The sequence below is a fragment of the Petaurus breviceps genome, unplaced genomic scaffold, assembly GCF_028583685.1.
Source record: "Petaurus breviceps papuanus isolate PSGF00001 unplaced genomic scaffold, PetGlider_PUasm1.0 37, whole genome shotgun sequence".
Lineage (NCBI taxonomy): Eukaryota > Metazoa > Chordata > Mammalia > Diprotodontia > Petauridae > Petaurus > Petaurus breviceps.
In genome coordinates this window covers 74441530-74455194 of record NW_027186296.1, presented here as the reverse complement: position 1 = coordinate 74455194, position 13665 = coordinate 74441530, and the positions used below count along the sequence as shown (strand labels likewise).

Here is a 13665-nt window from a genome sequence, read left to right as displayed (position 1 = left end):
TGGGGAGGTGGGGAAAAGAAAAGAAAATGCAATGTATGCCAAAATACAAATATTACCTGTCAGCCATAGTTACTGCATCCTAGAAAGAGAGAGAAAGGGGGAGGGGATTTAAATGAAAATGGTGAATATTTCAAATCAGTAAAAATTCAGTGTTCAAATGAAGCAAAAAAAAAAAGGAACCATTCAATGTCAGATTCAATTTAATCAGATTTTATTCTAGTTGAGGCAATCTTGGCAAAAATCAGTTGATGCCAAGACTAAGTAGAAAGTAACACCAAGTTTACCTTATACTTGGTTTGATGCAAGCAGCACTCCTATATCTGACTGAGAGATGAAAAAGAGGGGCTCTAAACTACATTCCCTTCTGGAGAGAAATGATTTCTAATCCCTTCTTGTTCCCCTCTGTATCTACCAATCTCATTGTGGTTTCTAATTCTGAATAAATCCTTCCATAGCAGATATTTGTTGGATACCTCATGTGCAAGGTCCTTTGGAGAAACCAGAGCTTTAACTAGGGTGGAGTGACTTGGTCTTGGTCCAAAAGCACTGAAATGAGAGGATGTTGATAACATCTACATTCCTCTAGTAGGATAAAAGCATCCGGGTTTAGTTAGAATTAGGCAAGTAGGACTGGTTTTGTGATTGCAGTGGTATAAGGAACACTCAGGTGAGGAATGAGTGGACCAATGAGGGTGGACCCTTTTTTTGCTATTTAGAGTTTTAGAGAGTTATTTTAGAGTCCTAAGAGGTTGAGTGATTTCCCCAGGGTCTTATGGTAGAGGCCCGTCTTATGCTCAGGTCTTTCTAAGTCACAGGCTCACTTTTTATCCATTCTACCAGGGTGACTCTCAGCACCTAATTAACAAGAATATTAATTAATAGAATTTTTGGTTTTTTAATTTCATTTTTAATTGAGGGGAAGGCATGTTTTTATTGACTAAAATTTTAATTTTAAATTTTTTATGAAATTTATTCATTAAAAATAGGAAACTCTCAAGGGTGGTTCCTTCTTCCCAGTGGCCATAACCCAGGTAAGCTCTTTCCTAACCCAAACCCACCCAGTGCTCCCAGTGCAGCCTCCTCAGTATCTCAAAGGTCTTTGACACCTTGTGACCTTTTATTTCATTCTCTTCTCAACTGAAATAGTCCTTAAAATTGATTTGAGGGTTGTCTTTCCTATTACTTCCCTAGCCATGTACTTTGAACCTTGCCCCACATTCCAAAATGGAAAAATCCATCTCTTCAGGAGAAATATTCCATTAAATTCAACAAATGTTTATTGAGTGCCAACTATAGGCAAGGTACTGTGATGAACAAAATGCCTTCCCTGTCCCCAAAAAAACAAAGCTGCCAGAAGTAGCTTAAACTTATTTGAGGATATAAGCAGCTACTCATTATTCTAGCAAGTGACAGCCCAGTTTAGGCAAAGCTAAATTTAAGCAATTTTGGTTTTCTAATTTGAGCTAAGGAAAATGAAAAATGGGCTGTTAATGCACTCCCTTCAGGTGCTATGAAAACTGCAAACCATTTGTAACAACAGGCTATAATTTGGTGATTAATTATATTAATAGCAAAGTTTTGCGGAAATTGAAGTAGCTTGCAAGCAGATTTGGAAGGCTTAGGTAGAATGAACAATAATAATAATAATAAATAATAAATAATAATAATAATGAATAAATGGCCCAACATCTTTGCCTGATATATAGCTGATATATGCTTGAAATATCATTTGGGGTTTCATGTAGGGCTAAAGATTTAGAAGGACATTAGAGTCCATAAAATCCTGCTACTTCATTTTATAGATGATGAAACTGAGTCAGAGAGGAGATGAAGTGACTTACCTAGGGTCACACAACTGGTAAGTTTCTAAGGTAGGAATTGAACCTGACTCTTCCTGTCTCCACATCCAGCACTTTATCCACTATGCCATCCTGCCTCTCAGAAATACTGCTTCATTGGTGATGTTGAGTAAGGATTCTAACGGACATTAATTACATTTTGCCCTATTGAAAACTTGAATAAAGAATTTGCCTTGTATCTTTACTCATCCCTAGGCTGTCCACTGTTCGTTTTAATTCTTATTAGAAGCCTCAATATTGGGGTATGCCAAGTCCACTAGTCAATTTTTTAGGATCTTGATTCAAGAAGGCAATTGACCACTGGTTACAATAACAGACACTATTTACCCTTAAGCTTTTAGTCATTATTTATTTATTTATTTAGTTCCTTTATTTATTTTACCCTTAAGCCTTTATTTACCTTTAAGCCTTACTGAAGAGCCCAGATGAGTCCCGGAGAAAACACAATTGGAGCAAAGTCACATTCCTTGAAAGAAAATAAACCACCTAGGACAAATTGAGGAAACTTCCTGAAATCTGGAAGCAAATAAAACATTAAGCTTCTCTTTCTCCTGGAATGGGGCATTAGGGAGCATTTTTCGTTTGTGTGTTAATTTTTTGGGTTTTTTCCTTCTTTTAGTAGAAGGCTTAACACCATGAAACAAGTTGAGTGCTCAAAGCTGGTCCCTGCTCTGCAATGAAAAGAATTGTCTACCCCAGCTACTTTGGAGATTACTGCAATTATACTTCTCAGGTTGTATCAGCTGTTAAAAACAATTTGGGCTGTTCACATCTGCTGCTTTACACCCAGGGAAGGCTGCAAAGGGGAATGACTGCAGTGCTGCCTGAGCTAAACCAAGGAAAACATAGGGATTGGCCTTGAGAGAAGGAAGCAAAGGGAAGAGGCATGATATCAAATGGTGAGAAGGATAGAAGGGCCCCAAGGTGGCTTGACAATGAAAGTAGGAGGATGTTGGCATGTGAACTTTCCCCCTCTCTGTCCAAATCCTGAGCCACTGCTGTGCTATGCGGAAAAGCACCCACGCATGGGGGTCACGAGGCAGCTCAGATTAAGAGGACCAAATGCTGTGCTTGAAAATACCTATTATTTCCCCCAAAGGGGCACCTGCCAAAGAAAATGGTGCCTCTGGATGGGGAAGGCTGATGGGATCATTAATCGGTCACTAGGGGGTTTCCTTATGTATGTTTCGGAACATTCCTGAACATTCTACTATTTAGGTGAACTGTTGGGAAAAATGAGCAAGAGAATAAAACAGAATGCTTGATGTGACCCCATCCTCAGGGGACAAATAAAATCTCAGCCACGGGTAATAGGTGATATAATTGCAAAGTAGAAAAAAGTTTCCCAGGTAGCAAGGCTTTACTTCTCAATTAGAGGTTTACTAACCTATAAATATACATTCCAGGCTCTTCAGAGCTGTATTACCTCTCATCAGCTGGGGGTTCTCCTTGTCACTAGGAAGAATTCACAACTATGAACCCTGTGAACTACTTGGCTAGACAGATAATAGTGTTTCCTGGCTCCTAACTGAAGAATTAGCCTTCTTCCTTTGTGACATAGTGGATGAAGCATCTCCCAAGGACTTGGAAGTTAGAAAGACCTCAGTTCAAATCCCTCGCCCAGACACTCATTCACCATCTTTGTGACCCTGAGCAACACCTCAGCCTCAGTTTCCTCATATGTTAAATGGGGATAACAACATCCATAGCACTTGCCGGACTGGGCTGCTGTGAAGATAAAATGAAATAATGTAAATAAAACGTTTTGCAAACTTTAAAGTGCTATGTAAATGTCAGTTGTTGCTGTTTTTTTTTATCACCGTTATAATCATCATTATTAATTATGCTTAGTTTTTTGAGGCTTCTTTGTAGGGTGATTCAAGCTATTGGTTTTATATATATATATATCAGAATAACAAGACATGTAAAATTAGTGATCAGAGAAGAAATTCAGTCTTAAAGAGGGAGTATAATATAAAGCAAAGAATGCTGGACAGGGTCTCCACCACTCACTATCCATGAGATTCTAGACAATACATTCCCTGTCTCTGAATCTAGCCTATAAAATGATGGATAGGCCTGGATGGATCACCTCTGCCATAGTCCTCTTCTACTCTTGCCTTCTATTTTTATTTCAGTTATCTAATTTACTCATAGCTTTCAATTTGATTGTCCCATGATTTATTCCTGGGCCAAAGGGGATGGTGGCACAGAAATAGTCTCTATTTGAATCAGTCACTTCACTTCTGGTTCTAGAGGGTCTAGGGAAGGAAGGTCTGAGCATTTATTCCAAGCTTCTCAGTCTTTTATGACCTTCTAGGAGTTACTTCCTAGTTACTTCCTATAGGCTCCTGAAGTATGTGTACTAAAAATACTCCTTGAGCTATGGACTTTATTAATCCCCCAAATGACTGGGCTAACACACCAGGGAAGCCCCATCAAGAGCCACAGATTTTCACTGGTAACACAGGCAGTGCATGCTTTAATGATGTAGGGATTAACAAAAGAATGGGGAAGTGACTTAAGGTCAACACATCCTGTCTCTGGACTCTTGAACTGGAGTCCCTGGTGGTGTCTAACCTCTTCCCTGACCATGTCTGTGGATCTCTGGAGCACCTGTCACAGATACGGCCTCTTTGACCTTGAGCAGCAACAAAAGTATAAATGGGTTACATGGCCATGTTGTTCTTGCGCTGTGTTTAATGATTTATAAACTGTTTTTACATCTACTCTCTTATATATTCCTCTTACTACCCTTTGTGGGGTGGGTAGGCTAAGGGTGGGACTTGTTATTTCATCAATACCAGGAAACTCCTTTTACCAGTAAGTGCAGGTCAGCATCTCCTCTGCAGCTTACAGTCATAGACCAGGGATTCTTACCCTTGGGTACACAGTCTGGTTCATGAATAGATTTCATGGGAGGGGGGAATCTATCAACTTATGGGGGGGGATTAATCTTTATTATAAACTGTAACCAAAATTCAGCATTTTCTTCCATTGTGAATTTTTTTAAAAATTATTCTGAAAAGAGTGACCTTGGAAAAAATCTGGTTTCACCAGATTTCCAAAGGAGTCCTTCACACACACACATACACACACACACAAGGTTAAGGGCTAAGAACTGCCTTAGAGTTAAGTAACTTGCCCAAGGTGGCATAGCCAGTATGTGTCAGAGGTTAGGCTTGAACCCAGATCTATCCTGACTCCAAAAATCAAGTGCCATCTGCCATACCATGTTGTGAGATAAGCAAGAAAAAAAAATACTATTTTCTCTATTTTACAAACGAGGCAGGTAAGACAGATTAAAGTCATATAGTGAATTAAATCCGAGGACTAGAAGCCGGTTCTCTTGCCTCCTGATCCCACTCAGTACTCTCCATCCTCTTACTGCCACACCTCAAAGTGCTCTTGAACACTAAATGGCAGCAGAGGTTGGTGCCACCAGTGTCCTGGACCCCAGGCAATGTGCCAGCACCAAAGGGATGATTATGACAGCAACTCTGGAAGAAGCTGAGTGATCTACATGAAAGTGGGAATCAACAGGAGAGCCTGGCAACTGTTCAGTGGGGAGGGGAAGAGAAGCTCCCACAACTAAAGATGGTAAGCACGGCTGAACAGACACCATCACAGACTGGTGGGCAGTCCTAAAGAGTCATCCAACCAGGATGAAGTGATCAGTGGTGGGATGGGTGCTGGATTCAGAGCCAGAGAACCTGGGCTTGGCTCCCAGTTCTACCTCTTCCTACTTGCATGATCTTGGGCAAGTTATGAACCTCTCTGTGCCTCAGTCTCCTCATATATAAAAAGAAAATGGTGGGACTGGCCTAGAAGATCGCCAAATTCCCTTTCTGCTCCGAACATATGGTCCTCCGAACTCCTTCGAAGGCCTGTCAAACTGAAACTGACTCAGATATGGGTGTTCCAGGACCCTTTCAGTGGGCCTATGAGGTCAAGACTATTTTCATCATAATACTGAGTTATTTTAATGGTAAACATTGGTAGATATATAATCCACATAAATAAAAGTTCTTTGGGGTCCTCAATAATTTTTAAGAGAGTAAAATGGTCCTGAGATCAAGAAATTTGACAACTAACAGCTATCGTTGTAAAGCAGGTAACACATATCTGGGAAGGAATACATATTGGTTCTTTTAGCCATGCTCATCCCTGGCACCATACTGTTAGACTGGAGTCAGCCAAGTGATGAGATCAACTGAGGATTATTACACAGCCTTATGGTTACTAGTCTAGGTCACCAAAGCTTACATTTCCCCATGGACAATGTAAGCACATGGAAGGCAAGGTTAGGTCATTCATCCTAAAGCCAGTGCAAGGATGAAGAGGCCTAGTCCTAAATCTTATCAAGAAAGCTTATATTGCTACATCACAAAGTCCAGTCCTGAGCATTAAATGGCAAGATAGATGTAGTGACACCAATGTCTCTGATGACAACCAGTCCACCAGCACCGAAGGGATGGTCCAGCGGCAAAAAGAAGAAAATAGAAAACAGAATACTCTAGAGTCTGGAGTGTATGGTTGTAGCAGCCAGGAAAGATCCATGGCAGTAGTTGTTCTGATAGCTGCCAGGGGACATCTGCTGCTTTTTAAGATGTGACAGCTCAGGCTGCTGGCTTACCCCTCCACTCTTGACCAACCTCTTGGGATTTAAAAGGGTTATCTACACCAGAGGTGTCAGACACGAGGGCCACAACACTTCCAAGTAAGTAAATAAAATGTAATTGGGAAATCTTTAACAATAATACAAATCAGGGTGGCCAGGTGGCGCAGTGAGTAAGAGCTCCGGCCCCAGAGTCGGGAGGACCCGGAATCGGTTCCAGCCTCAAATACTTAACACCCACACAAAAAACCTGGCCGTGTAACCTTGGGCAAGTTACTTAACCCCAATTGCTTTAAAAAAAACAAACCAATAATACAAATACAATAAAACACTGATATTAATATTTTTCTAAGTCAACATGTGACCTGCACAGATCCTTCTCTATGGTTTAGTGGCCCCAGTTTCCACTTGAGTTCGATACTACTGATCTATATTGATGGACACTAAACACACTTTATATGAGCAGATGGGGAAACCCTATAAAGGAATCCAAATACTCCATGGGCTGCGGACATAGGCCCTCCGCCTCTCTCCTTATATCACTGTCATCCTGTGAAGAGGAGTCTTTATTATAGAAACTTCACACACCTTTAAATTCAATAAACTTCAATATAAGTGATTAGCATAGGGCCTTATCTATAATAGGAGCTCATAAATATTAATTCAATAACTTTATGGAGTTAGAAGCAAGAGGACCTGAGTTCAAATCCAGCCTCAGACACTTAACACTTACTAGCCATGTGACCTTGGGCAAGTCACTTAACCCCAATTTCCCTACCTTCCCCGCTCCAAACAAGAAAAAAATAAGAAAATGGAGGTGGAGGGAGGAAGTAAATAGAAACTAGGAAAAGTATACACTGTCATCCACTCCGAAAAACCTTGTGGTTTCATGGTTCTGGATCTCCAGGGAGTACCAAGAGAACTCTAGGAAAATGTTTTACCATTAGAGATTATTTGTAATAAATAACTAACTGTACTATCAATTGAAGAAGACGTCCAAAATATTAGATATCTAGACTTACTTTAGAGAATCTATGGAGGGATGCAGATCCAAATTGTACAAAGTAAGAAGGCATCGATGGTTTGCAATTTATACCACTGTAGGGAGTGCCCATGTGGATGAGGTCATAGACCCAGTAAATTATTATTTGATAGCCATCCTGTCAACTTTGCTGGTTCTCCCAAGTTGGGTGAATCAGCCAGTATGTACACCTACCCTGCAGGTTAGGGCCCCTTACCCTTGGAAAGTGATAATGTCACTCACTGTAAATACTCAAAGGCATCAAGCCATTCTGCATCCTCAGTTAACTGGGATTATTCTAGTCTGGAAGAACCAAAATCTATCCCAGTTAATACTTTTCTTCTGTATCATCGCTTACCTTTATGAATTCAACCTTCTCCTCATGGCAGATCTCCTCAATTGTTTCCATCAGTTCCTTACAAGTGTCAAGGTTTTCACCACAACTGACCAGCTGTCCATACAATGCTTCTATTTTCTCTCTCTTCTTTTCCCCTAAAGCTTGCATTTTTTCTTCATATTTCTGAGCAAGAATTTCTAATATCTCATTATAATGCAACTCAAAGTTCTGCTCCTGTCTTCCAAAATTCTCCTGTAAGAAAGTTGAGACAAGTTATTTTAGTTTACATGAGCGCGTCATAACATTTTCAGTCATGTTATATAGTTAAGCACCTTGAAATGTTCAGTTGTTGAATTTAGAGATAAAAGGGATTTTAAGATAAACTAATTCAAAGCCTCCGTATATAGGAAAGGAAAACTAAAGCTCATAAAGTTAAGTGGTTTGTCTTTGATAACAATGTTGATTAGTGGAAGACCCAGAACTAGAACAAAGGTCTTTTCATTCTTGGTCATAATAAGCCAATAAACATTCATTAAGCACTTACTCCAGGTATTGTGCTAAGTGTAAAAGATACAAAGAATGGCAAAAGATAGTCCTTGCTCTAAAGGAGCTGACAGTTTACTAGGAGAGACAACATGCAAACAACGACATACAAACAAGTTATAGACTGGATAAATGGAAATAATTAACTGAGAGAAAGCATTTTAATTAAAGCATATTGGAAAAGGCTTCCTGTGTAAGGCATGAAGCGGGGGACAGTCAGTGAAAATGCCTGTGATCTGGAGATGGATATGCTTAGGGGCAGCTCAGCAGCATGGTGGACATAGCTCTGGGCCTGGAATCAGGAAGACCTGAGTTTAAAATTGACCCAGATGCTTACTAGCTGTGTGATCCTGGGCATGTAAGTTAACTTCTGTCTGCCTCAGTTTCCTCAACTGTAAAATGGTGATAATAATAATACCTCCATCTCAGGGCTATTGTGAGGACTAAATGAGATATTTGCAAAGCACTTAGCACAGTAGGTGCTTAACAAATATTTCCTTCCTTCCTTAGATATCATCCATTTCATCCTCTATATTTCACAGATGAAGAAACCAAGTATAGAAAGGTTAAGCAATTTATCTAAAGTCACAAAGTAGTAAGTGGCAGAGCCAGAATAAAAACTCAGATCTTTAGACTCCAAAACCAATGATCCTATCTAGGTTTCTAGTGGTGGCAGGAAGAGTAGGAAGGTTGGCGAGATAGGTGGGAGGGTGGGCAAGATCATGAACCCAACCCACTTTCTGAACATTCCAGAGCCAAAATAAAACAAGTATTATATAACTTAACGACCGAAATAGGCAACTAGGTGGCATAGTGGATAGAGTGCCAGGCCTATGGTCAGGAAGATTCATCTACCTGAGTGCAAATCCAGCCTCAGACACTAACTAGCTATGTGACTCTGGGCAAGTCACTTAACCCTGTTTGCCTCAGTCTCCTCATGTGTAAAAGGAGCTAGAGAAGGACACAGCAAACCACTCCAGTATCTTTGCCAAGAAAACTCCAAATAGGGTCACAAAGATTTAGATATTACTAAACAACAACTGAAAGCATTTAACCTAGTTTCTATTCTCAGTGGATGCTGAGGCTTATTCAGGTTAAGGGACTTGACCAAGGCTGTCCAGTCACATTATCAGCAAAATCAGGACTAGAACCCAGCTCTTACAAATAAGATGAGTGTTTTCTCCACTATATGACCTTGAAGACTATCAAAGTCAGATTCTGTCAATCTCTCATTGGGAAACACAATCACTTCATTTCTGCCCTGAAATCTTTGAAGTGTAGTTTATATAATCTATTAAAAAAAACCTTACATTTATTCATAGAGCTATCTAACTTCCAATCTCACATTTGACTGTTGAAATGTATTTCCTATAATTTCATCCGCTGTAGGAATGAAGAAAGGGTGTCCAATGCTCTTTCACATGCTTACAGGGAGTTAGAGAAATAATTGTAAAATCTTAGAGTCAGAAGGGGGGCCCTTTAATGTTTCCTGATAGTACATTTTCTATCATTTGCATCAATGAACACACATTTACCAACAGTGCTGTGCTAGGGGCAGAAATGCTACAACAGAGGACAATCGCTGCACCTAATGAGTGTATGATCTCATTGAAAAAATGAGACTAACAATTACGATACATTTGTAATCCTGCATAAGGCAGCACATAAATGAAGTCCTAATCTTATGGCACTACCATGGGAAAAGGGAGAGATAGCTCACAGTAGGTTGTAGTAATAAGCAAAGGCCTCATGGAAAGGGTGGAAAATGATCTGAGTCTTGAAGAATAGGTAGGCTCTGGCTAAGTTGGGGGCAAGGAGAAGGGAATTACAGTCAGAGGAAATAACATGAACAAAGACTCCGAGGTGAATCTGCTTATGATTGATTCGGAGGGCAGCAAACAGACTAGGTTGTCTGGAGAGGAAAGTCTTCATTGAGGAGCAATTTGAGAGATAAGATTGGATGAATAGGAGGGAGAGAAAGATTGTAGAGAGCCTTGGAGACAGGAGTTTGAAGAGTTTTAAAAGCCAAAGAGTGTGTATTTTATCCTAGAAACAAGTTCCTAGTAGCCATTTCCAAGTGATGCAACTCAGAATGAACAATGCCTAAAACAGAATGCTTTATGATCTAAAACAGAGTTCTTTCTTTCCCCTCTACAGCCCTCCAGTAATTTTTCCATTTCCGACTAGGGTACCACTATCCTTCCAGTCACAACCTTAGAGTCATTTTTAAATTGCATCTTGTCCTTGCCCACATAGCCAACCTTGTTAATTCTACCGCCATGACATCTCTCATTCTCCCATAACAACTCCTCTAGTTCAGGCTCTCATCCGCTTTTGCCTGGCTTCAGGAATGTGCTAGAACTGACTATTAAATTTTCAGTGTGAGTATTTACACCTAGGAAATTGGCCAACTACACATCTGGGCTTGGTTGATTATTTTGTTGATTGTCTCGACTTAGGAAAGTTCTGGGAAAAATATTAGTAAGACAAATTAAACTTAAAAATAAGTGATATGTGTATTCCTTCCTCCTTCAGTCATTTGCTGAACATTCACTAGCATATATACCCTTGCTGGCCAATTCCTAGAGCTTTTAAATTGGTTCCCAGTCTCCCCCTTGCCCATCTGTACTTCATACACCTGTCCAAGTGATATTTCTAGAGTACTGATCTGAATACATATCATCCCTCTGCTCCAGAAGCCCCAGTGATTCCCCATTAACCTCTACGATCAAATACAAACTCATTTGTTTGGCATTCAAGGCCTTTCACAATCAGCCTCCAACCTATTTTTCCAGACTCATTACACATTATTACCTATCCTGTGTACTATGAAATGTCCAACTGTCACTTATTGTCCTTCACATGTGACATTTCATCTCTAGGCTCTGCACCTGATGCATGCACTTACCTCTTAGAATTCAAATTCCTTAAGAGCTTTATTCAAGTGCTACCTTATCCAGGAGCTTCTAGTGATTCCTGCCTCTCAACTGCTCTTGTGCTTACTTTGTATATATATTGAATCTACTTATATGTTGTAGTGGCAAGCACCCCAGCGTCCCCAGGGTGTCTGCCAACACAGGTTCTTGGATCTGCTTTGATAAAGGAAAGCAACTCAAAATGGGTTAACAAGCTTACTTTAATCAGTCAAATATGTATCATTTACCTAGTTCAGGGGAAAAAGGTCAGCACCCTGAACTTCAGAATATACAGACAGAATTATCAAGACAGAGAAACAGATCAAGTAGACAGTTTCCAAACTGTCCAACCATTACATCCATACCAAATCAACATCTGGGTTTCAACATCTGGGTTTTCTAAGCCAGGGTACTCTCAACAATGGCTTCCCAGAGTTTCATCTGATCAAATCACAGAACACTTCTCAAAGTGAGCCCCAAAACAAAGCCTCACGTCATGGCTTATATAACCTTCTCCTGGCTCAGAGAATGTAACAACCTTATTGACCCACTGGCCAATCAAAAAGTATCTACTGAAAAACAAGCCTCCCACCCCAGGCTCCAGGTGCACTTTAGCCTAGAGGCAGGTAAGATCTTAAAAATTTACATTCCCATTACATACCGTGTTTCCCCGATAATAAGACCTATCCCGAAAATAAGCCCTCCCCTTACTGTGTGAGATTCCTCTAAAATAAGCCCTCCCCCGAAAATAAGCCCTATTGAGATTGCTACTGTAGTGAAGGTGATCCCCTGCGCTATTACCCTCTGTATGCACCGTCCCCCCCCCAAAACGCACACTGCACTCCGAGCTGCATCCAATCAGAGCTGCAACAGTGAGCATGTCATCCTGTTCTTCCCCAGTGATTTGATTATTAAATAAAGGTACATTTTTTTTGTTCACATTTACCTGTTTATTAAAATTGCTGTCAATGTTCATTAAAATAAGCCCTCCCCTGAAAATAAGCCCTCTGGTGTTTTTCTGTCCAAAAAATATAATAAGACAGTGTCTTATTATCGGGGAAACACGGCATGTGTACATGTTGTTTCTCCCAACTGACTATAGGGTCCTTGAGGGAAGGAGCTGTTTGCTTTTTTTCTCTGTATCTTTAGCTTGTCATTTTATTAAATAAGTCAATTGGGCTTTTCGAGTCTCATTTTGTTCATAAGTAGAGATAATGATGGGTGATCATGATCAAATAAGAAAATGTATGCAAATTGTTTTGCAAACTTTCAAATGCTATATGAAGTCATCTATTAGTATTATTAATAAATCAATCATTTATTAAGCATCTACTCTGTGTCAGCCACAAATGCAAAGACAAAAGTAGCCCCTGCCTTCAGGGAGCTCACGTTCTAATGGGGAGAGACAACATGAATGTAAATTGGTACGTGCAAGATATTACGGAGTAGATGGAAGTTAATGTCAGAAGGGAAGGCACTAGTAGCAGGAAAGGCTTCCAGCAGGAGGTAGTTGGCATCTGTGCTAAATCTGAAGGAAGCATGTAACTCTGAGAGATGGAGACAAGGAGAGAGAGTATTCCAGGAATGGGGGAAGCCAGCAGTACCAATGCTCAAAAATGGGAATATAGAGAATTGCATGTGAGAAATACTAAAAGGACAGTATTATATGGGCCTTGTCTATACCACGAGGTTGTTCTGAGGATTAAATGGGATGTATATGAAAGCACTTGCAAAATATAAAGGATCATACAAATGTAATATATTAATAGTAGCCAAATACATTTTGGGATTGCTATGACCATGTTTGCATATTTCCCATTGGGAAGGAGGAACTAACCTCCCTGAGTTGAGGTTCTTTCCATCAATGGAGGCTGAAGCTTATTCAGGTTAAGGGATTTGACCAAGGCCATTGAGTCACTTTATCAGCAAAATCTGGACTAGAACCCAACTCTTACAAATATGTTCACAGTGTTTTCTCTACTATATGACCTTGAACACTATCAAGGTCAGATTAGGTCAATCTCTCATTGGGAAATCCAGTCATTTTATTTCTGCCCTGAAATCTTTGAAGTTTAGTTTATATAATCTATTTTTTTAAAAACTAAAAAAAAGACTCAATTTTTTAAATGAATGTTAAAAATTGTCTTTATATGTAATTGGAAAAAATAAAATACTATTAAAAATAATAATTTTAGATCTGAAACAGGCCTTACAGAAAACCTCATGCACTCTCCTTATTTCACTGATGGGAAAGCCACCAGGCAGTAGCTACATAGCATAACATGGGAGAGTGTTAGACTTGGAAAAACTAAAGAAGACTCAAGTTCGAATCTTGCCCCACACTTACCGTGTTTCCCCGGTAATAAGACACT

The 13665-nt window shown here is 39.9% G+C and overlaps 1 protein-coding gene and 1 long non-coding RNA gene across 3 annotated transcripts in view; one reads left to right on the top strand and one right to left on the bottom strand.

Annotated features, from left to right (window-relative positions):
- The window catches only part of FSD2 (fibronectin type III and SPRY domain containing 2), a 68244-nt gene that overhangs the window by 41132 nt on the left and 13447 nt on the right, over positions 1-13665 (bottom strand). Inside the window, exons 4-5 of the mRNA XM_069098724.1 lie at positions 7857-8087; positions 57-79 (exon numbers count right to left, since the gene is read on the bottom strand). Of these exons, the coding sequence (XP_068954825.1) occupies positions 57-79; positions 7857-8087 (254 nt within the window). The remainder of the gene's footprint in view (positions 1-56; positions 80-7856; positions 8088-13665) is intronic.
- LOC138168623 (uncharacterized) lies at positions 608-3610 on the top strand. 2 transcript variants are annotated; one of them, XR_011170162.1, is made up of 5 exons: positions 608-667; positions 987-1031; positions 1803-1858; positions 2479-2758; positions 3266-3610. It is a non-coding gene; the product is annotated as an uncharacterized lncRNA (long non-coding RNA). The 2 variants fall into 2 exon arrangements; XR_011170161.1 differs by lacking the exon at positions 608-667 and having other exon boundaries at positions 693-1031.